This window comes from Platichthys flesus, chromosome 23, assembly GCF_949316205.1.
Source record: "Platichthys flesus chromosome 23, fPlaFle2.1, whole genome shotgun sequence".
Classification (NCBI taxonomy): Eukaryota; Metazoa; Chordata; class Actinopteri; order Pleuronectiformes; family Pleuronectidae; genus Platichthys; species Platichthys flesus.
The window spans coordinates 3,185,185-3,210,271 of record NC_084967.1 but is presented as its reverse complement, the minus strand read 5'-3'; the positions used below and the strand labels follow the sequence as shown (position 1 = coordinate 3,210,271).

At 41.4% G+C, this 25,087-nt stretch overlaps 1 protein-coding gene across 2 annotated transcripts in view; it reads right to left on the bottom strand.

The window, feature by feature from the left end:
* The window catches only part of net1 (neuroepithelial cell transforming 1), a 30,698-nt gene extending 6,412 nt beyond the window's left edge, over positions 1 to 24,286 (bottom strand). Inside the window, exons 1-3 of one of the 2 annotated variants that reach the window (XM_062382891.1) lie at positions 24,126 to 24,286; positions 15,573 to 15,636; positions 8,383 to 8,445 (exon numbers count right to left, since the gene is read on the bottom strand). In XM_062382891.1, the coding sequence (XP_062238875.1) occupies positions 8,383 to 8,445; positions 15,573 to 15,636; positions 24,126 to 24,271 (273 nt within the window). In that variant the 5' untranslated portion in view covers positions 24,272 to 24,286. Of the gene's footprint in view, positions 1 to 626; positions 930 to 8,382; positions 8,446 to 15,572; positions 15,637 to 24,125 lie in introns of those variants that run through there. The other variant, XM_062382892.1, reaches the window with a different exon arrangement.
* Positions 24,287 to 25,087: the final 801 nt, after the last annotated feature.

The window sequence follows — 25,087 nt, the reverse complement described above, 5'->3', positions numbered from 1 at the left end:
GGAAGGCAGCAGCTGAAGTGAGTTCTCTCAGTACAGAGGCCACACCTGGGTTTCAACACCTTGGTCCCTTTAATAGCTGAAGGAATGCTCTCAGGCCGCTGAGCTGAATTCACATCAAAGACCTCTGACTTCAGAGTCAGAGGTCAAAAGAAACGTATTTCTAGACGGGACTAAGTTAAATGGAAGCAAGGTTGTTGACTGAGAATTCACCCCCTGTGGCTTTGCTCTTTGCAATACCTGAAGTCTGCAGACACAACCTGATCTCTGCGTATTGCACCAGGGCTGAGCAGCCTCCTGGGGTGGAGGCTGTTCACTGTTTACAGCTTCCTTCAGGTACAATGTGATCCAATGATTAACTTTTCCAGATTAGGTAGTATCTCATGCAGAGTTTTAAGTGCCTAAGAACAAAGTTCAAAGTCTCAGAACACACACAGCACACCCAACTTAGATAAAAACAAGGCTAGGCACTGATTTACTCACATTCTGACACATGACACAAAGATATGACTTCATCTAAATGAACTCCAGTCAAACAGTTTCTGCTGAGACACCGGTAGCAGCTGAGCAAAGTGGAAGTACCAGCCACTACCACCACCATCATGTGCATTTTTCTTGCGGAAACTCACCTCTAAGTCTTTGTTGGCTTGGTTCTGGTAGTCTATCGTTTGCAGAGTCCGTTTGATAGGCACCAAGCTACCCAGTTCATCGTAAGCCACCATAGCTTTCAGTAAAAACACAATATCCTTTTCTTAATCCTAGCGAGGTCAGCTCCAATTAATCCACATTAGAGAAAAAAGGTGATGAAAATCAAGGGTTGTGTGAGCGGAAAAACCCTTAAATAAATAAGCTTTTCTCCTATTCGTCGTTTTCTTCTTTCCTCAGGGGATAAAGCTTTCTGTAAGCTCCCCTCACACACACATGCACACACACTTTCTAAACTTTGGTCTGAGGTCTACTGAGGGGGAGAGGGCTTTATACCAGAAAGTCAGACAGGGAGGAGCCTCCGCTCAGCCCCTGGGGCTGCACATGAGGCGGGACTGCATGGGTTTTGCTTGGAAGTGAGCACAAGCTGCCTGTACGCTGTGTTGATCCAGCCACTACTCTGAAAAGAGTAGTGAGAAATACTAAGACCAGAGGTAAAGTTCCGTATTACAGAGTTGACACAATAAACTCAGATGAGGTCCAAGAAAAGTCGCAAAAGAAATGAACCTTGTCTAACATAATACAGGTTTTTTTCCTTCAGGAAACTTACCTGCAGTAAAGCCAGCCAAAGAATTAGTGAGTTCTGTATGCATTCTGATATTTGTAATAATGTACTAAGTTCTTTTTTGCCAGATACTTGTTTTTAGATAAACATATGACAGTGATAGTACTGACAATAATGCCTCACATTTAGAAATGAATATATGCTACTGATGCTGCAATTGAACAATGAGATTTAACTATTTAAGGAGGGAGGAAGAGCAAATACCAAATAGCACTATTATACAAATTTACCTGGAAATGGTTATAGTTAAAGAATATTAATATAGATAAGAGAATATTATATAAATCCTTTATTTAGACAAAATGCTAAATATTTTTGGTTCCAGCTTAACTAGTACAATTCAAAACATTACAATGATCTGAGTTAAAGCTGCTATGGGGTTTATCTGCCCAGCTTTTGGTGAACAGCCACTGGTTAATATTGAAAAATATTACACTGAACCCGAAATAATCAGTGTAATATTCAGTGTTATGATCAGTGCAATTCTTGTTTTTATCAGTAGCGTGTTTGAAACTACGCAACAGCCCGAAGTCTCTGCTCTCAGTGGGAAGCAGGCTGGCTCATGAATGGGTCCAAAGCTGATTCAATACTCTACCATCTAACAATGATGTATTGTGATGTTTTAATTTATTTTTCTTTAAAATCACTATGAATTGAGTGATGTTAGACTTTGGATGGCAGATAAGCCAAAATAAATAATTAAAAGGCAGGAAATATAAATAAGTATTCGCTAAAGAATTCAATCGTATTAAAATGTCAATATAGACGTAAGGTTGACAGCATTGTTTGTTACTTAGAGTTTTAGAAAAGTTTATCTATGAATTACTGAATTGACTGATTTAAGGAAACTGTCAACATGTCAATGAAGTTCAATCAAAGATTCAATTATGACTTTATATTCCTACATTACTGTGATCGTTAGATGAGATAAGATAATCCTTTATTAGTCCCACCGAGGGGAAATTTGCTATAATACAACATCAAGAGTCAAAAATAGTCACCAGTAAGTAATAATTAGAAACATGTAATACTTAAGTGTAAGGGTAAACCAATGGTTTGCTCCGACAGAATGAACATTGCAAAGTTTACGATCAATAGTAATCTGTCGTCACAATGACAGTCAAATTACCTATTTATAAATTAAAAAGACCTGCACATGCTCTAGGGTAAATTCAATGCTGCAACATTTCAGATTTTATTAGACTAATGTGAATCACTAAAACCATCATGTATTATTAACATTGCATCCCAAACACAATTGAGAGATTATTTTGTTTCAAGTTCTACAATGACTGGTACCTGGTCCTACAATGTTTGTAACTAAATTACTAATTCTGGTTGACATATTTTAAATTAGTAATTTACAAAGTCATTTTATTTTGGCATTTCTTGTTAGCTATTTAAAGCAGTTTCTGTAGGGAAAAGCTCTTTTCTTTCAACCGTCCTTATCAGTATCTTCAGCTGAAATGGGGGAGGTGATCAATTAGAATATCAATAGTAGGGGCACAGTTCAGACAGTTGTTTAAAGTGAAACCTGTATATTGGGGGGTAGGGTGCGAATAACAACCATTTGTTGATTGGCCTAATAAGGGGGGGCCGCAAGTTTGGCAATTTCAGTAAACACAAAGGTCCAAACTGAAGCCCAAGTCAGACCTTTGGCATGTCTTTGTGCATGTTTGCACAACAGAGACGACTCCAGCAGATGGGTTGATGGAAACCACACCTGACGCATACACACCCATGCAGCTGCTGCACAAATCCCGAGCAAAAAAGTGGAGGTGTTAGCCCTGGTCTGCCGGAGAGGTGAATGTGTGTCTCAATGTGTGTGAATGTGTTTTGGGCAAATGGACAAGCCCGTTCATGACTCCAGTTCATCCTCCTGGGTCAACATGGAGGTGTGAAAAAGGACACAGGCCTCATGCTGGTGCTGTGTGTGTGCGTGGTGACAAAACACAGATGCTGTTTGAGATGTATGGATGTTGACACCTTGTTCTTTAGTTTTGTTGACTGAGTGGTCTGGAAAGCTCATCTGCTGCAGACCAACAGCACACGGAGTCTGGAGTACACGCATTAGGATTCAAAACAAAGTGGAATACTGTGGCTTCAGCATCAGCCACACAAAGGGGCGAAAAAGAACAGCAGAGTGTACAACTATGCAGACTGAGGAGTCAGAGGATTTAATTAAAAATTAATCTGTCTGTGTTTAGTCTGTCCTTACATCGAGAAGACACCGGGCAGCCATGCTGTTAGTCACACTATGGGGAGACCTAGCGCTGAATCAGCTGTACATCTGGCCCAGCCACTATAAAAACTACAGCGTAACGTGGCTAGGCTTGCCTGGCGTGTTCGCCCCCTAGTCACTGTGAGCTGCAGCTGGAGTGCAGCCATGATTTACACTCCTGAACACACAGAAACGCACGCACAAGTACTTGACAATGCAAGAGCAGAGTGAGGAGGGAGGATGAGTAATGCAGTGAGCGGCGGAGTTTCACCGTTGTCTAACCTTTGCCGTGCCAGGAACAGACTTAGCTCTGAGGCCTGAGGGGCTAAGCTCAACTTAACATCCACATCAGCAGCAGTGAGAGCACGACACACAGATCCTAATTACAGCTTTGGGGAAGACACTGAGCAGGCAACCCTGGGCAAAGAAAGTCTGCAGAGTAGTGACCAACTATAAAAACATGGGGACGGTGGAGGTAATGCCGCCCTCTGCTGATCAAAGTCAGCATGATCAGAAAATAGGGAGTAAAACAGGGAATTTTCCATCTTTCAAGGTCACAACGATTGACCTGTCAGATCTGTCACTTTAGCAACATTTCCCATATTGGAACGCTTTCTAAGTGAGACTGCATGTGGACAACTTCACAGAGTTACTTGTAATAATAGGTTCCCAAGGAGTGTGGAAGTCTGCCGGAGGGAGAGACCGATAACATTCCCTCATCCGATTTTTGATGATTGACGGGAGCGCTGTCTAAACCCTGTTTCAGACATGGAGTATGTATCACGACTGGTTTCATCTGTCTGCAATGAAAGTGACATCTTTAGTCATCCACACACTGTGAAGTGCCTCTTACAGAAACGATGGCCACACACAGACTGTTGAAAGAGCTGCAATGCGTACATATTATTTTAGCTGGTGCACAGGGACATATGGTTTAAATCTGCGGGCGTAGGTGAAGGTGGTGGTTATCGACAACAGAGAGCAGGCTGTCCTTATGACTTTCCATGTTGAGCTGCTTGTTACTGTTTAAAGCTATTCAGTGCTATTGGCGGCACAAACACTAATCAGTGGCTGCAACATATCCATCCATAGCTTCAAGTTTGACAGTCACACATAAATACACAGGATCAATCTCAAAGGGTTTAAAACCATTCTTTCTACCTGTAAGAGGAAGTGATAGAAAACGAGTGTTCCTCGGTCAAACCAAATAAGACGCTGTTTTGATTACATTTGTTTACATGCCTTCGTGCCCTCTCTTATATTAAAGGAATCTGTACTTATAAAGGAATTACAAGATGGAGTCTATAAAAACTTGAATTTAACAAAAACTCTGCCACAGGATAAAGGAGTTGGTTTATCTGCAGGGACATATAAATACCTCCACTCCCCTGTGTCTATAATTAAATAAAGATAAGGATATGCAGACGATGTAAACTGTGATGAAACTACAACAGCCCGCAGAAACAATGAAAACCACAGTTATCAAACCATCCTTGGATTACTCAACAGTTTTAGTTTCTCTTCTTGACGTTTTGTTTTGTCAGTGTTCACACCCAGAACAGCCCTGGTTGCTAGAAAACACAGGCAGGTAACTAAGACTCAGTGAAACCCCCACCAACGCTTTGTGGATGGAACAATCTGATATACTGATAGAGCTTCAGCCTGTAGAGACGCAAACAGGTAAACACCATTTACCATGTTAAAATCAAGTCATATGTCACCGACTGTGACACAGCAACAGCTGGACAATTCACACAGGCACGTTGTGTAGTAAGGCCCAAAACTCTACGTGTATATTCCTTTAACATGTACCTGCAGTGTTTTCATCTAAACACAAGCACAGAGATCTTCAGGGAATTCGGGCCCGAGTTACTACTCAGGTGATCAAACTCTAAACACCACATGCGTCATTGACACTGAAGATCTTATTGTGGTGAAAATTTGTGTTGGAAGTATCAGGGCACCTAGACATGAGCTGAGGGCAGGACGAGGCATGTGCAGGGCGGAGCCATCTTCCAACCCAATGAGGGGGCTAGACCGCCTGCATGGAAATACATGATGTGAAGCTGGTGTGACGAGCTCAAGAGAAATGTTGTCTGATATGATGCATCATACGTTTGATTTTCATCAGAGGTAGTTTTTCACAAGCCTTATTCTATGGTAGATATGACTTTAATATATCTGGAGGTATAAGGCCACTTTGGGTAATGTTGCACATTCCCATCCGGTCACTTTTTCTATTAACAGTTTCTTAATTTTTTTTTCTTTATTTCATTTATCCTATAAAACACTGTATCACTATGCTGATATAAAATCAACACACCTCTTTAAAAGGTCTGAGTGCGTTTATAAATATGACACAAAGGGAACATCTGACAAGCCTGTGCATGTGGATTCTTTGACGCAAATCACGTCACCTGCCCCTGCTTGTTTTATGTGCAGTATATGTATGCACTGTTTATTTTCTGTCCTGGGCTCTGTTCATGTAAAGTGGTCGCTTAAACTTGGGTTCTTTATTTTGATATAGTTTAGCAATGTACAACAAAAGTGTGCTTCTTCTTGCTGTCAAGGGTTTGTCACCATGTTTTCTAGTTCATGTGTCTCTCTTAACAGTTTGCAATGGATTTTCACTTCAATACAGCCCATGATCCAATCAAATTAAAGTCCAAAATTAGGTTAGGACCAGAGATTTTACAGGAAGAACTGTGGCAACTGAACATTCAACCAAATGAGCGGCTGTATTTCTTTTGTAATTCCTGTTTTCTAATCCATTGATCACTTAATCCGAAGATTCAGTTCACTGATATTTGAGAAATGTATCAAATATTCTACATTTCTGCTTAATAACCTGACTGAAATAAAGCATTCATTACTAAAATAGCTACTGATTAATTGTTTGTTGGACAAATTTATTAATAGACAAACAGTTGTAGCTTAAAAAAAGCTGTGAATCCAAGAAATGGGCGTCGGATGTTATTTAAAACCCAAAAAATCCAACAGTGTGCTGAGAGCCACTTTCTCAGACCATTCCTCGTAACTCAGATTTTACTCAACAGCTCCATTTGGAGTGAGAGCCAAAGGGCAGCAGTGAATGTACCAGCAGCAGCCATATGTTTAACAAGGGATTTCCACAACAGATGTCTCTGTATGTATGCCCCACAGTGTGCAGGGATTTGACTGCACTGGAAGCAGCTCAATTAGAAAAATAAAACACACAAAAAAACAGTTTGAATTTTGTTTATCTAAATCACTGCAACTGATCTGACTGGTTCCAGAAATCCAGGCTGAAAGTCTCTGCTAATCTCTCTTCTGTGGGTGGAGGACCAAAACAACCAGCGTGGATGGATGGAGGCGGCTGCTTGATTGTAAACTGTTCTTTAATGCTTGTCTCGGTATAAGAGGACTTTTGTACAAAAATATGTCAAACAAGACACAAGAATCAAAAAATTCTGATCTGACATAAACACCAAAAAACTTTGAACCATTTCTGTATAAACAAGCAATCCATTTGGAAATCTCCCATGTCTGGAAGGCAAATGAAACATGCCTGAGGCCAAGTTAGTTCTAAAGCACTGACAGACTATGTACACAAACGTGTAGGTGTGCTCATTTAACGCCCACACACATAACGAGGGATATATTTCCCACCCCGGGTTTGGTTGTCTGTCAGATCTCTGAATCCAGCTACCTGCTTTTGCGTAACTAACAGCAGACCGTACAAAACACGGGTTTTATTTAGATGTCTTCCAAAGAAAAACTCGGTCATGTTGATGATATTCTCTGAATAAACAGGAGAAACAGAACCTCCGCCTTTAGCAAGAGATCAGATATGGACTCTGTCTTTCAGTGAGGCAGCTTAATGTTTCTTTCATCACCGAATGTTTCTGCACGACACCATAAACAGACTAATTTAAGAGAATAATTCATGGACCTTGATGAAGAAAATCAGGCATTTTTAAGGACTGAAAGTGTGTGCAATTCTAAATAAAAATCCTGATCTAGTGAATAGAAATGTGGTTTCCTGAAGGGAGTGGTACTCTCTGAGTCACATACTACTTTTGATTTGATTTAACTTTGTTTATAATGACTTGGCCTTGCAAGTCTGCATATGAATAGGTGTATCACTCAGTTGGTCCAGACCAGGGGACCGAAGATCATAGCTGAATCACAACATGTTGTTTATTTCGAAGTGCAGACAACATACGGCACCTCCCTGTTATTTCAAAAGTGAAGTTGTGTGTCACAGTGACTAACAATTCCAAAGCATCAGAGGGTGAGAACGTAAGACTGAAGCTCTAGGTTACATTCAATTGAGATCCTCTGTAAGAAGCCAGCAGTTGTTGTTTTCTCTGTTTCTTTCTTTGGTTTTGCTGGCCTGTTATCAATATGCCAAGCTAACATGTTAAGGCCGGTTTTAAATGTAATTTCTGTTGTATTGCTTCTATTTGAGTGGGTGTTTTTTAAACATCAACGTACGCTTTTAACTTATTATCTGATGTTTATAAAACTGAACGGGTGTAATGTAAAGAGTGTGATCAGACATATAAAGGAGGAGATGCGTGGATCCTATTTACTGGTTTTTAAGTGGGGTCAACTGACCACCAGGGGTTTAAGAAGCAGTACCGGGGCCCTTGGCAAATCAAGAAAATGTAAAATGTCTGGCCAAGAACACTGGTTTCACTTTCTGCAATGTGATTGTTAATCATACTTCAACACTTTTAAACAAACTACAATCCCATAACAGAAACACAATATTTCAAAAATGTTAGCATAACATAATACACAATTGTATCATGACTATAATAAACTGTGAAAGGGGGAAAGAATAAGAAACTCTGGTGTGTGTTAATGGGTGGGTATTATCCGCCTCATGAGGTCTGGTGATGTGATTTACCTTGAAGTCGAAGCTGCAGAGGCTGACTGCATCGCTGTCATCCTTCTCCCTGCGCTTCCGCTTCTGTAGAAAGACATGAGTGGTGTCATTAATGAGCATGTGTCATCCGGTTCGATTACGATGCATAGCGTGAGAAGTCACATCTGCCAAAAACACGTACACGAGCAGGTGAGTCTGGATCACACATGATGCAGTTTGTTTTTGATCCAGGTGTCTGTGTACCTGTAAATGGTTAGGTTTGTATTCATAAAGAGCTTTTGATAGTCTTGATTACCACTCAAAGCTCTTTACATTACAGTTTGCCACACACATTCATACTGTGCATCTATTAGCAGCACCTTTTTTCTATGAGGGGCCATTCGGTGTTCAGCATCTTGCCCAAGGACATTTGAGCTTGCAGACTGGGCTCCAACTGCAGACCTTCTGGTTGAAGGACAACCGCTCTACCACATAGCAACTGCCTCCCCCAAGGATATTGTAGCCGGTTAGATTGTTGAGCGCTCTCTCAAGTTGAAAACAATCAAAATAAACAAGATGTCAGAAGTGGAATCATTTATGCCGACACTTCTGGGATTTCAATTTTAAAAGAAAATCTGTGAGCCCTTGCATTTGGGAACAACTTATATGCTGCAGGGTGTTTTCTTTCCATTCTGATGTAGCACACATCCTTGTCTGGGTGCCATGATGAGACTGTCGTAGAAACATTTACAGCCACCCCATTATCCTCCTGTAACTCAGGTGAGTTAAGCTCATTTCCCCTGTAGCTCTATTGTAAAGCTACAATATACACTGCTGTAGGTCCTGCCAAAAACAGGAAAGGGTTCATTAAGCAGTGGGACACTTTAACACTTGCATATGGACGGTCAGTCAGCGAGTCAGTTAGCAGGTGAGAACAGTAGTCTGGCCTGTTGAGGGTTGTAAAAGCCAAGAAGAGCAGAGGTGGCTGCTGGGACACCCTGGGGTCAGTTACTGCGCTCCATTAACCATGGAAGCGAGAATGCTTCTGGCTGGACACACAGGATGTCAAGACCTGATAGACCAGCGAGGTGAAGAGGGCCAAACTGGATATATAATGGTCAGCGGTGGCTGACAATGAATGGCTGGAGATGTTTGTTTGTTTGTGTTAAAGCCCTGTGGTGTTGTGCGGCATTTCCTCTCTTTTAGTGTTTGTTTTCCCACAACCATAAAAATCTAAGAGCTATCTGCTCAACAAATTCAGCTCCACACTGTTAAATATTTCCCCTGCCTGATTACAAGTAGAGTTGTGACTTTGCATAAGAATGAATAGGTTGGTTTGTTCAAAGCTGCATCTCAATACGAGCCTGCGAATAGAGCTGCGAATCACAAAAGATTGTCTCTTTCACATCTACTTGGGAGACTCAGTGCTACAGCTACAGCACAAGGAGTTTCAGTGTTAGTATTAAAGCTTATAAAGCTTGCTAAGGAATTAACTGACAAACTGATGGATTAACATGGATAAACATGTTAATATATACATATATATCTACTTCCCTCTTTATTACATTGCATTACATATCATTAAGTCAAGGCTCTTAACCAAGACTGTACAGCCCCACACATTTTTAATCCCCCTAGTGTTTGCATACTTATCATGATGTTATTCACTAGGGCTGAACGATTAATTGCATTTGCGATAAAATCGCGATTTGATAAAACGCGATTTTCTAATCGCAGCGTGCGCGATTAAAACGTGCGAAAGAGAGTAGGGCTCTGGGCTGCTGGAACTACAGGGTTCTAAAGTCTTCGGCCGACGTGGCGGACTCACAGAGCGAGCTCATGCCGCTGCTGACCGCGGTCCGGGCGGCGGACCTGAAAATCACTCCGCGGAAAAGAAAGCCTTGCTCCGGGGCGGCGGGGCTCCAGAGCCCCCCGGTCACCTACATGCACATCTGCGAGACGGAGGTGTTCAGCATGGGGGTGTTCCTGCTGAGGCCCGGCGCCTCCATACCGCTGCACGACCACCCGGACATGAACGTGAATCTACGGAGCTGCTGATCCGCAGGCTGCCCTTCCAGCGCATCCAGCTGGCCCACCGCATGCGCGGACACAGAGCTTAAACTGCTTCTGCTCCACTGACTATAACAACGCCGCTTTCCAACACTTATAGAAATTAATTCAATGTGGAAGTAATCCAAGTATTCACAATACGTTACTCAAATTGGTTGGGCATGTATTCTGTAACGGAATACGTTTTCAAAGTATCCTTCCCAACACTGGAAATGTTACTGACTTGGGAGCAGTAAGACACCTACAATAAAAACATTTTTTTGCAATCCTTGTGTTTATACTTACAATGACTTTGATTAAATTACTTAAATGCACACTGATTTGTTTTTCTTGTTGCTGTAATGAGCAGTTAAATAAAAATGTGGGAAAGAATATTGTACAGTAAATGTATCTAATATTGTGTTGGTCATATTTAAATCATTCATTATGTTTTTTTGGGGACAAAAATAATCGCATATTAAATCGCAATCGCAATTTTGAGGAAAAAAAATCACAATTAGATTATTTCCCCAAATCGTTCAGCCCTATTATTCACAGTGCTCAATAAAAGCTAAATCTCATCATGTCTCAACCCAAGAATAAAGTAGAACTTTTTTCTCTACTTGCCACACACGTTTCATCATATATTAATACAGTTTGACAGCAATACGCTTATAAACACATACATATTTACATAGGAAGGGGTACACACAAAACCTTATGTAAAAACAACCATCATATAGGAGTGCCTTGTAAGGGATATGAAGGTGATTGTCTGAACAGGGACACAAAAGCCACAGTAAATGGGTTGGGTACATTTCGGCAGGTCAGCAGGTCATTGTCTGCTGAGCGTGCGTGCAAAGTGTGAACGCTCCCTCTCCAAGTTAAACATTGCCCTAAGCGCATGTCTTACATATGAGATAAAAACGACACAAGCGTAATCTCCGTGCAAAAACAGAAACAGCGGGGAGAAGGAGAGAAAAAAAATGAGCCATCCTGGTCCTCCCACCTTTGGAAATCCCTCCGTCAGCAACTCGCAGATAGAATAACACACTCCAAGCAGCAACTTGTTCAAATGGTTGGTTGGGTACACCGTAAATACTCTGAGTCAACAAACACAACCTCCCCACTTGCCGGTGAAAACACACACACACACACACACACACACACACACACACACACACACACACACACACACACACACACACACACACACACACACACACACACACACACACACACACACACACACACACACACACACACACACACACACACACACACACACACACACACACACACACACACACACACACACACACACACACACACACACAGAGAGAGAGAGATAATGATGTCCACACAACAGAAACACAAAGAGAGAGCCGGGATGAAGAGCTGCCAATACACACACGTCTCACACTTTCAGATAAACACAATGAGGGGTTTTACTCTTCTGCCTCTAGATACCAGCCTGCTGGAGGGGTTTGTTTCCTGCCACAACTCCTACAATATCCCATACGTTCATTCACACGCTTCATATTACCATGACATCATAGTCAGATGTTCAGAGAAAACTAAATCCATGGTATGACCTGGCAACCTGCTTATTCTGACCCAAACATGTGTTAAGAAAGGAGCCTAACTTCTGGTGTATTCAGGGACCATCGGAAATTATAACGTCTGCTAGTATAGCCACTTCTGGTGGACTTTTAGGCTTAAAACACAGTGGAAATTACCCTGTTCGAGGCAAATGTGACTATCTGGGCTTGCGGACACTTGGATGACCCTACATGAGCAGTGTGGAGGCATGTTATGTTTTTCTGTTGTTTTATTATGTCTAAATATTTGGTCACTAATTTCTTCAATTGTATTGGATTTGGATGCAACATTGTTTACCCCTGAGACTCCTAAAGTGTTTTTGTGGACTCAAACACTTCACCCACCCCTCCATCTGCATAGTGGTGAGAAGATAAAGAGTGAATTTTCATTTCTGGGTTAACTATCCCTTTAAAGTGAGGACAATTGAACTTTCACTTTGCCTTAAAACACGTGGATATTGGGTCTCTACTGATCAGAACCCTGCAGCAAGATACGTTTATGAGCGCCTGTAAAACATCACAAAGAGCTAGTAAAACAGGCTACAACCTAATTTCACTCAACACGTGCTATCAGTTATTAAGAGGCATGACTCCAAGGTAGTGGACAACTGCAATACAACATCAAAGCGAGGTCTACTTGCAGAGTGATGAAGCAGCTGTGCTGGGTTCCCTCCCTGACATGGATGAGCATCCACTGGAGTGCAACACCTGAGAGGCTTTCTGTGTTATCAAAGGTTATTTGATATAAATCCAGCCGTCTGTGGAACGCTGAAATATCCAGATAATCAGCAAGGTGTTGGTGTAAGTACCAATATAAATTTCTGTTGATCTGGCCAAGACCTTCCCACAATAATTATCACTGTTTGGGTGAAACACCAGTCGTGAAACACCAGTCGTGACTCAGCCACAGCCACATTAAATCACATCATCTGATTAAAGCAGGAATGCTTCTTATCGGTCGAGGCACTCTTGAGGCTGACATCGCTGGCCGTCTGAACTTGTTGCTTGACGAGACAAAAAAGCTCAGAATCTGACTCTCACCCTTGTTAATTACCTTCGCATTCCACCAAACGGCAGGCTGGTTTGATCTGTTCCACCTTGGCACCGGGCTGGAAATCTGATGCACATTCTTGCCATGACAGAAAGCCCCTGGAGGTCTCTCGCCTGATGTAGTCTGAGAAGTGCACCAAGTGCCTGGGGGGAATGCTCGCTCAAGTTCGCCTCAGGGACAATGCACCCCCACCTGTACCTGGCCACGCTCCCTGCAGCATTGAAAAAGAAAATCCCCCTTAACCACTTCAAAGACTGGAGACCTGGCAAAACTGTATTTAAAGGCCTGGCAAAACCTTCAAGCTTAAAGTGGCAAGGGGGAGGTAGGGCAATGAGGGGCAGGAAGACAAAGACTCTTCCAAGATTCTTTTATTGTTTTCTGTTTGGTGGATTTATAAGTGACAGATAAATTGGAAGCGGGGGGGGGGGGGGATTGAAAGGGTGACCTAATGAGGTCCACATGGTTTTGGTGGAAGAGCTAAGCGTGCCATGTCTGCAAATCAAAGACAGCAGGCTGGCACAAGATAAAGAGCTGTTGGCCTTCTCTCATTGCTTTTATTTCTCCCTCCCTGCCTTCAGACGAGGGATGGATTGTGTTTTAGGCAGCTTTAAAGCCGTGGAATGCGCACCCACTCTTCATGTTGCTCGCTGTCTAATCTGTATGCTGTTTTCGGTCATGCTTGTTTCATTTAAGTCTGACTGTAAACCACAAGCAGGCCAGTGTATTAGAGACAGCAGCTCTTTGAAGGCCATTATGGTCCTATGTTACGGGCTGGAATCGGAGCAGGCTGCATTTCCTACATCCAGACTTAAGTTTAGCTCTGAAGGAGTAACACAGAAAGCCTAGTCCATGAAAGGGGTAAACACGCTACTTACACAAAGCATAGAGGCCAGGTGTTGTGTAGAAACCATTAAAAAAGATCTTTCAAATGTAAAGATTAAAAAAATTAGGACAAGGACAGCTTCTATCGCAGTGAATGGCTCTGTGGCCCTCACATCGCTTGACACCTAAAAAAACTCTTTGCTACCCTGCTAAGTGAAGTCAACTTCATGCAAATATTCACTAGAAATCTTGTTTCTAGCAGAAATGGAAAGCATAAGAGATGTTTACTTTACTATGCAAAAGAACCTAGAACCTCCTAACAGGCCGACTTAGTCTACATCCTTACTACTATGTTATTATCTAAAAAATGCTGTTTAATACTAAAACAATTCAACATAAGCTTTTAGATTCCGTATCAGTTTTAGCCCCACAAATACTATCACACCTGAATATTCATCACATGACCACCCACTTACACTTGATTTGAGCGTGTAAACAGGAATAATTTAGTTGGTAGTTACAGAAAGAGGTATAGACTACAAATTACAAGCAGCCAATACAGAATTTAAATTTCCAAATTTCTCTGTTTTTCCATATTCTTTCAGCATGTCCTTAAGTAAACATTTAAAAATCATCAGCTTCCATCAGTACATATAAATAAATTGTTGCCCATACTGTGTATAAAGGAATATTTACATGTTCACTAACAGACTGAGCTCACTCACGAAACATGATGTCATCTACTCTATATACTAACATGAGTGCAGTCAACCCCTTGCGTTAGCTCAGGACTATCTCATTGTTCCTTAAAGGCTGCTCTCAGTACAGCAGTGAATAGCACCAGTGGTAACATAAGATGCTTTGTGGATACGAACACAGATCCAGATCTTCAGCAGCCTTGAACAAAACCAGGCCATGATTCTGGATGAGTTGCAACTCTCACAACAATAAACTCGTAGATCACAAAAACTTCAAACAGCTCAGATTTCCCGCCACTGTGTTTACAACCAACATTCGACACAACTACTTCAGTTCTGCATGTGTAACAACTCCTGTAATTGCGACGGAATAATTTACTCTAAATTTGTTAATAATAATTTTTGGCCTACCTATTGTAAGCCTTAATTATTCATTCAGGCACTAAATAGCTGTTTGTTCACTATTTCCCTATTTTTCCTTTGTGAGTCTGACGTTTGGTTGCCATTTAAACTCTTTTACATCCCAATAAGCAACAATAATTTTATTATGAGTTATAAAAAATGTACAATCTTGGATCATATTTTTAATTACCATCAAAACCAGTCACAGTTGTGTCTAAACTGTTCCAGTTTTCATAAGTTTTTAATAAAGCTCAATAAGTAAAAAGTAAAAACATCTGTCCTTCAGTCTGAAAGGTTTATCTGGGTTAGAGTAGCCCCGGGCCAACGAGGAGCCGCCTTTCATCGCTGTGACAGTGAACAGCGATACCATTTCCTGCACTCTGATGAGATTTAAAGCCAATAGACATTGTTATGATGTTGAACGTGCACTCCCAGTTTGCACGACAGGACAGAAGTCAGCCTAGAGACAAATCTGCACTGTATATCACATATGAAGTAAATAGAATAGGTATAGGATTTATTTTTGCTTGGCAATGGCCCACCTTGTACATGTTTTGCCCCTCTCTGCTGTAGGTTGTTTCGATTGGAATATATGAGACTTGCACTTACCAGACTAAAGTCCCATTGTGGTCCAGGGGTGAGGAAGGAGAATGAGCTTCCTCTTCGCAGTGACCTGTGTGATAACAAATATAAAGGGCATCAGAAAGCACCTTGTACAGTACAGAGCCTGTTCATCATGACTGCTGATTCTCATTTGAAGAATGCCCTCAGTCTCACTTCAAGCGGTCACCTCACTGGGCTGTGAACAAACATGACTCCAAACCAAATCACAGAATGAGAATATTCAAGAAGTACCCGATCTCTTTAACCACCAGTGACCCAAAGTCCCAGCCAAAGAGTGAGCAAAGCCAGTGACTTTGTGTAATCAGGGAATTCAGAAGGCGATAAGAGGGGAAACTGGTGGTGTCCTGAGAAAACATCCACTCCCTGTTACCTACCACAGCCTCAGCATGGCGGTGTCGCAGTGCCGCCCTCCAATCCAGACCAGGACTGACAGATAGGAGTCCACCCAGTCACAGAGGAGACGGGAACATGACCCCAGTTAGGCTACTTCCTCAAAGAAGCCTCCTCAGCCACTAAGCTGTCCTTGGACCTCAGAGCCCTGTGACATTTGAAGGGGGGTCCTTTATACCACACCTTCCTCCCTCCCAATTATTTGGACAGGTTCAAACCGCTTATTTTGTTAAGATATTCTGAAAGGGGAGAGGGTTGCCTTTTTTGGGACTCCATAGTGGGATTGTTTGTACTAAAGCACCCACCCCCCATAATCCATTCATGCTTACTGTAAGTCCTTCTTATGTCAAACCACTTTTCCTTCAAGCCACGTGATAATTAAATGTATTACGGCAAGGTTAGGCCGACTAATGACACAACACTTACCGCTCAGTGAATAGTTGGTTATAAACCGAGGAGAACAACATCAAAGCAACACCTTAGATCTGTCTTGTACCAACAATAAAACTGGATTTTTATTGAAGCATTATTTCACACCGACGAAATACTTTATATGAGCAGTGGGCCTCGGACTGCCATACATGGCTTAGTGACTGTGCAACAAGTAAATACATTACAAAAGCTATGTCCTACCGAGTTGACGCAGCCTGTAAACCGCAGGGACTGACTCCTGTATCATCGCATTTATTGGTAGAGGCTTTGACCTTTTTAAAAATACACCACAAGAAGGGAGATTTCTAAAGGTTCTAGCTTTGAAAATACAAGGAAAAACTATTTGTAATAAATAACAAGTACCATGATTGTAATCATCTGAAAATTCAAACAAACGATGAAATGTTAAGACATGGTGGAGCATGTTTAAAAGAGCGATGACACAACGATGGCTGTTCATATTCAGCAGAAGTGACAGCACAGGGAACCAAACCACCGGCACTACTCAGATCTAATGACCAGTTCCGGGACTCACACGTGATCGTAATCGTTGCAGTGACTGTAAATGATAGTTTATAATATTGAAGATTTATGGTTTGGGGTGGGGTGGGGGGGCTCCCATGGCGAGACCTAAGGAGGCCATCAGCATGCGGAGAATGCTGAGCTGCTCAGAAACACTTGTTCTGCGTGTGTGTCCGGCAAGTGCTGCTCGTAAGGCTGAGCCATTCCAGTCATACTGTCGCCCTGCAAGTGTTGCTTCAGGTGGCGTTCATCCAGTTACACAGCAACTGTCCTACAGCACTGCAGGCGCTGGCAGCACTCCCTGCTAACCTTTCATGCCTCCTAAATATGGCGCGGTGCTGGGGTTGACAATAAGTTACATTCATCTCATGACTCATCAACTTGGGTGTGATATTTTTTAATTTGATGGCACCCACAGAGGTTGAGTGTAGTCAAGGGGATGATAAAAGAGTATCAAAATAAATATATAAATACAGTGATGATGGTTTTATTTATTTACATAATAATCTGCATAAGGGTAATTTCAGTTAAGGCTGGGAATTTATTTATTATCATATGCATGTGTTGCTTTCAAGTGGTTGCCCTCACCAAGCTGATGTCTAATGCATCAGGTAAATATTTGGTAAAAGTTAAAACAGGAAAACTGGAACTTGATATAGTGTCTATCAATTGTTGTGATTGATGGAATATTTGTTTAGTTTAATTGAAAACCTGTGTATATGATAATGTAAACAGAGATTAGCACTTCAGTTATTCACCACTTCAGGAACAAATCAGCACTTTTCATCATCCACACAACCCTGTTGTTCCGGTTTGTGAGGAAGAGACAGAACTGAACTGGGAATCTGACATGCAGGGTTTGGTTTTTGATCTTTTTTAGAACTTCTTCATAACACAAGACATTTATAGTTGTTTCCAAAGAAGGCCAATCAAAGTGAGTAACTTATATGGATGAACACAGACCCGACCCACTTATCTGATCCACGTCAAATAGGGTGTGGGTAAGATGTCCAAACATCCGGTATGCAATAAATTCTGCGGAATGAGAAAGTCATCCCTTTAGTCACATGGTTAACGAGTGATTTCTGGGAAGCTTGGTACATAAGAATGCCACTAAATAAGCGCTCAACAAACCAGAATTATCCGAAAGAACAGAAGTGGTTTGAGATGTTTATAAAACTCATTCATACCACAATGATCAACAATAAAATAAAAGTAGAGAAAAGTTGATAGTCCTGTTTGGACCACCCACATTGGAAAAGAATGCACCGATGCTCCTGTAAGGTGTTTGGAATAAACAGCATGTGTTGTGAAGGAACAACAGCAGCTACGGAGGGAAGGAAAATCAGACGCTCCCTGGGTGTCCCCGGGGCAAGTCAGGGGTCAAAGGTCACTGCAGGTGTTGTTTAGATTTAACTGTCAAAGTGCTAACACCCCTGGCCCGGGTAGATTATTCTGTTTAAGTGTCCTAAGCCATATATTTGACCACTAATAATGTGAGTCTGTAAACTTCTACTGGAGGAGCCCCTGTAGGACGCCACAAGTTATCTGATCAAAGTTCTTAATCTAATCGTTACAGGTTTTTTTCCAGCAAAACATCTCCTGTAATGAGAGAATGAGTATGACATGTTTCACTGTGGTAAACAAGATATTTTGGAGCTACTGCATATGGTGACAGGCATTTTCCCTGTTTTTAGTTGCATTGACCAAACTATGAACTAAGAAAATAAACTCATAATCGGAATAATTAAAAGAAAATAGAATTGTTGCACGGCTAATCACACACTTCTTATAGTAAACTCCATTACAGTCCAAACCACATGTGGATGTTTACATGATTTAAGTTGCACTTCTAGGAGTTTTCACCCACTTGGCTTCTCAATCTGAGCCGAAATGCTCCATAACACTGGATATTTGAAACTTTGATAACCTAAGAACTGACGTTCACGGTTTCTTACTAACCAGTAAATAGATGGAGCTGTGATGGGAGAAGAAGAATATGAGACCTTACTGTGGTTTGGTATTTAACGTCTCTGTGATAATATACACAAGGGTGTGTTTGTCTGAAATGGACTTTGTCAAAGGTCAATAAAGAGGTTTATCTATGAGAAATTACAAATGTAAATATTACTAAGATGCTTGTGTTTGTGCGTAAGTGTACATACAGAAAAAGAAAAACCTCACTCTACAATAATGACATAACATTGATTGTGCTTTGAATTTGCAACATAATGAGCTAGAGGGGTTTTACGGCAAGTGGCACTGAAGCAGACTAGGGTATTTGAAAAGAAAGAGAGTTGTTCTTGCTCAGAGAAGATAAATGGAAAGACAAAGCTCTCTATGCCAAAGATGCCCCGCCCGACCCTGAAACCGCCAATCATCTATTGAACCAGGAAAGATACAGGACTTTGCCTGAACAGAACCTTACAGTTTACCATAAAGTATCTGGTGTGCAGTTCCACCAAACAATACTGTATTTTTTAAATAAAAGTTATTTTGAATTCTGTAGGCCTCTTCCACGGATCACATTTTTGAGATGACACAAAAGCACGGCTATGAAAAATGAATGGATCAAGTCACTTCAGTTTCATGGTTAAGATAGATACATTTATTTATACCAAACACATGCACAGACATGCACAACACACTCATCCAATGGTAGGTAAATTTATCCTCTGCATTTAACCCATCTGGTGCAGGACATACAGAGCAGTGAGCAGCCATGTACAGCGCCCGTACAGCGCTGACTGTGTGCTGTCCAACGAGAGTAGGCTGCAACGAGTATCGTGTGAACTCGCAAGTTACTGATGATATCGTCTCACGTCCCTTAGGCGAGAGCTTGTGCGGTATGAGCATGAACGTGAACGTAGCTCTAGGGCAAAGAAATTAACAGTGACCATTTAGGCGGGTTAGGGTTTGGTGAAAATAACCAGTTTTGAGTTGAATTTGTGAATACAAGTCACTGATACAAGTATTTAAAATGCTCATAAAGGCCAATATCATCGATCACCTGAGCTCTAAGCTTTAGCTGTATTATTGCATTTTAAATAAAAAATATATAAATATTGTTTGGTTTCTGTCTTAATGCGTTGGAGAGCACACACAGTTGTGTAATAGTGTTATAAAAAACAAAAGGCTGTAGTTGGTCTCTTGTGTTCATGAATTTTGATTAAACTGAAAATTGCTCACAATGCAGCAACCACATGGTCTGATTATCACATCTACTTTCCGTCTATTTTACCAGTGAAAATGTCCAAATATTTAAAGTCCAGCATTGACCTGGCTGCTGGTGAGATCATACCATGAGGTGGCAGGTCCATGTTGAACCCGCCAAGTCGATACGTCAACACTTTTGTATTCTTTCAAAGTGAGAAACCAGATCCTTGCTTACTCTTGGTAAATTGCCCGTGGACAGATGAGCAACAACTACCCATCTGAAACGAAAGTCTTCAAAGAGAATCCGATCTCTGGAATATAAGGCAGATTTGATTTCCTAATTCATGTGCAATCTTCTCTGCAGGTCATATATATCTCATTAGATGTATGCATGTGCATTAATTATGACATTTCGTAGTTCTATAATATTCAAGACTAAACAGCAGCAGTAAAACATGCACCTTGTACACTGGGGTTAATATGAAACAAATGGAACCGTATCACACATCCACAACCGAATACACACACGCACGCTCAGTGACACCAATGATCATCTGTCGGTGATTGAGTGTGAGGCCTTTGGCCACTTAACTCAGGTTAAATGATTACTAATGCTATAAGGGTACACATAATACCAGTGTTCAACCTACTATGTCCACATTTGGTGAGAGACTTGCTCCATAACTGTCTATTTCTATTTATGTTCAATAAAAATAGTGTGCAACGTTTTCTGCATCCAGGAATTTCATCCTCTGACATTTAGTATGAGAGTAATCTGGGTCCCCAGAGGCTCTTCAGGAGTCAAAAGATCCAGTTCTAAAAAAGTCTAGGGCTGGACAAAAATAAATAAAGATAAAAAAGGTTCCCATCAGTCAATTAACTATAAATGTCATATTATTATTTTGAGTTTAAAGGCAGATTTTTACCCCCATTTTTATAGTGAAGGCTGTGTTTTAAAAATATTTTTTATTCACAGAAAAGTAAATAAAAACACAATGCATAAGCAATATATAGATGCATAGTTATAATGCTATTGATAAAGCCTGCACTGCAAAAAAAATGTGATAGTGTTTTATTGCCCAGGCCCACTAAGGTCAATTAAAGCCTTCACTGACGCACATAAATACAGGTCCGGTATCACAACAGCACTGCTCCTGAGAAAAATCCCAAGGGAAACACTTCAGTGTTTAGTTTCCCATGCGGTAAGGTGCCCTGAAAGCTGATAACTCCTGTGTGTGTGTACCTTTTTCACAAGTGACTGACATCACCACGCATTCCTCGCCACCACCAGCCAGGGGACAAAGGTCGTTTCTCCTCCTGTACCTGCTCTGGTGTGTCAGGGGAAGTGTACCCCGTGACTCAGTGCATTAGCATCCCTGCTCGCCCTGCCTTTGTTTGTCAAAACTGGCTCTGAAACTCATCCGTTTGCTTCCTGACCCCGCCTGCACGCACACGTCCACCTGATACTCTGTGCACCCTCGCAGCAATTTCACGATGCTGGCAGACGGAGCAGGACTCATTAAGACCCTCTCAGGATTGGAGTGCAAGTTCATATTGCTGTTATATGAAGTGTTATATGATGTGATGTTTATTGAGAGTATTTCCATTTTTATGAGGCACAAACCCAACGTTTGTGCTAAACAGCATACATGACATCGCTCCGCCCACTCAACGTGAAAACTTAACCCCGCGGCTATACATGGACAATGTACCCACAACGTCGGGTTCACAGCCTTTGAACCAGCCTCGTTTATTTCGGTTAGTTGGATTCTGCACGTGCTTCGCAACAAGACCTCTCAAAATTAAAACATCCAGTGCCCGTCTCGTACATGAATGCCAGTACTCATTTGGGAAAAATCAAACCCTATTTTCGCTCACTCAACATTTATTGCTATTTTCCCCCCCTTAAATCTTGTTATTGAGTTCAAATATTGGTGATGTTCTTTCCATGTTTGTCTGCGGAGCCGTGCAGCTGGGCGCTGGGCAGGGCCGGGACGCTTTGGCACACAGCATGGAAAGCGGTTCAAAGGAAAGCAATATAAATGCTCAGAGGGCTTTATTATACCAAAACACACTGATTACCACGACGTTAGCCAACAGTCTGAGAATTTTGCAGGAAAATCAAATTTTATTGGAATAAATGAGCTCCGGGCTGGAACGTGGTGGAAGCCCTGGTCACATGTATGGCCAATACATTGAAGACATTACATCGGGAATGTTTGTGTGTGTAGAATGTAGTTTTTTGATTTGATTAAAGATTCAAAAGTTGTAAAAAGAAATTGAGAATACACGGCCTGAACGCAAGGTTTACGATTAGGAGTGCTGCCTTGGAAATTTGAAGGGTCTCTCCATAAAAAGAGATGCAGCAATAAATTCTGTTCTTATTGGCTAACATCAGTCAGATGTTACTCGTACAGCTGATATTCAAACTGGCACCGTTATTTATTAGTTTGAATGGTTTTACTCAAAGAACAAGGTCACGTATTTTAACATAAATCACATAAAACAAGACTCTCACATCCTTTTGTGCATTACAAGAGTTATTGGTTGCTTTGATTATTTCTCCTCTCAATATTGGCTGTGAATTGATTCATTCCACGACTGATCTCTTCCTGCAGCCCTTTCAATGCAGAACATCTGATACAACTTTCACATCTCAGTGCAGGATAAATAAGAAAGTTCGGCTGCAGCTATGACACCTCAGCAGTCTGCATTAGTCACAGCCAGTGGGTATTTATCTTATGCTGGGTGTTGTCAGTGTGGCGGGAAGGATATTAAAAACAAATAATAACAGTGTTAATGTACATATGGGTGGTTATGTGAGTACAGCATTGAGAGGCATTAAAACCATTTTATCTTTTAATATAAAAGTCTAACAAGTTACTTTACCAACAAATTGGCCCTGAAGTCTTCAACTGTAGAGTAGGAGGCAAAGTGTTCAGCTATCAAGCTCAAGTCCTGTGGAATCATCTCCCTGTTTCATTTCAGGAGGCAGACTCACACTCTATGTTTAAGAGTAAGGCTTGAAACCTTTTTCTTTTTGTTAAAGCTTTCATTGAGAGCTGGCTCAGCTCTGTCTTGGACAATATTAAGTTGTGTTGGAGGGACACATAGAACCTCTCCTTCCTCCTCATCCTCATCATACATAAATCTGACTTGACTTCTTCCCTGAAGACTTTGTACTGTAGCGTTGCAGGATCGCTGCCGAGGCCACACTGTGGAGCGTGGACTCTATTATTGTTATTATAATAATTTATTTTGTCCCCATTCATGTTAGAAGCTCTCTTCTCTCATACATGTGGATATTGTTATTGTGTTGATGTGCTTTGCTACAAGCAACATCTTCTGCACTCCTGCCAGTCAAGGGAGAGGGATCCATCACATGTCCCTCTCTCTGAGGTCTTTGTGTTTTTCCTACTTTTGTCCTCACTAGTTGACAGTTAAGGACAGAGGATGTTGCTTCCAATGGATATATAAGCCCCTAAGGCAAATTACGCAAATATGCCCTATACTGACTAAATTATTTGTTTATAGGACCTGTTATCCACATACCCTTCTTCTAAAAGTCCAAAACATGATGTCTGCAGATGAATTAAAACAGGACAAAGTGAGTCTGTATGATAAACAGACACAATACTGCTCTGACAAAATAAATAAGAATATTAAAAAACATATCTCAACATGCTGATGGACTGATCAGAGAGCAGGGGACTGACAGGACCAAAAGAATGGCAGGGAGGTGAAGACACAACTTCCCGGCCTCGAGGGGTGCATTGTGAGCCTTTGCTGCCCTCTTGTGGAGATTCGACGCAGCAGCAGAAAAGCGGTGCACTTCAAATCACAGTAAAACTAAACGTGTGTACTTTGACTATTTGGTCGCACGTGTCACGTGAATGACATCACGGGCTTTAATGTCGCCACTACGCAACACAGAGCTCGTTGCAATGATGAGCTGACGCTTGCTAACAGAGGGTAGCTAACAGTGTTAGCGGTTTCAGCTGTTGTGGTTTCACTGGTTACAAACAAAGATGGACTCACCGCCGCAAGCTCTTGTTGCTGTTCCCCGGGGGAGACGCGTCATCGGCCGGGGACTTCCCCCTCAGCCGCCGGCAGCTCGGCTCTATCCTCAGCTTGTCACAACTCGGAGCAGGAGCGGGAGCAGGAGCCTCACTGGTTTCACCCATTTGAAACCACAGCGACGCAGAGCAGCGCTGGTTTTATGTCAATGAAGGTGGAGAATAACAACATGAAGTCTCACTACAACAGAGACTCGTGACTACTCTATTTGAATATGGCGGAAATACAAAGACTGACCAATCAGAGGAGGAGCCGCGGAGGGGGTGGGCGGGGCTACACCGTGTATGACGTCAGATAACAGTAACATTATTATTGTTATTATAATAAAATCTTTCAATTTAAAGACGCAGATTTTTCCTGTTCTTCTCCGTTATACGAATATAGTATGTGATGGGTTCTGGACCTTCCTATGTAAAGTGCCTGGATATAATGTTATGATTTGCTCAAATAAAATTAGATGGAAATTACATTAAATTATGTTCTGAAATAGAAGAAATACTCAAATACACCGTTAACATTTTTTATAGGTGTGCTTTCTCCTAGTTCTTGTTTCATTTTTGTATTCCTGCCCTAATTTATTTTGTTTCCCATAGTTTGCTTTCAATTCATTATTTTTAACTGGTAAAGTCCCTTGTAACTGTCTTGAAAGTAGCTATATAAATGAAAAGTATCTTTATGTTTACATAAAAGTAAAAGAACCACATTATCTATAGATTAAGCAAGTTCTTGCTTTTAAATGTACCAACAATATTACTACAGTATTACTTCCTAATGGCTGTGTGTCTGCAATTGCTCTAGTAGCCTATTACATTGTTATGGCTGAGTCTCAGTCTCTTCTTAAATTAATTTCAGGGGTTTCATTGGACCAATCCTTTTATAATTAACTATTGATTACTTGTAACATAAAAAAGCAAGTGAGCGTG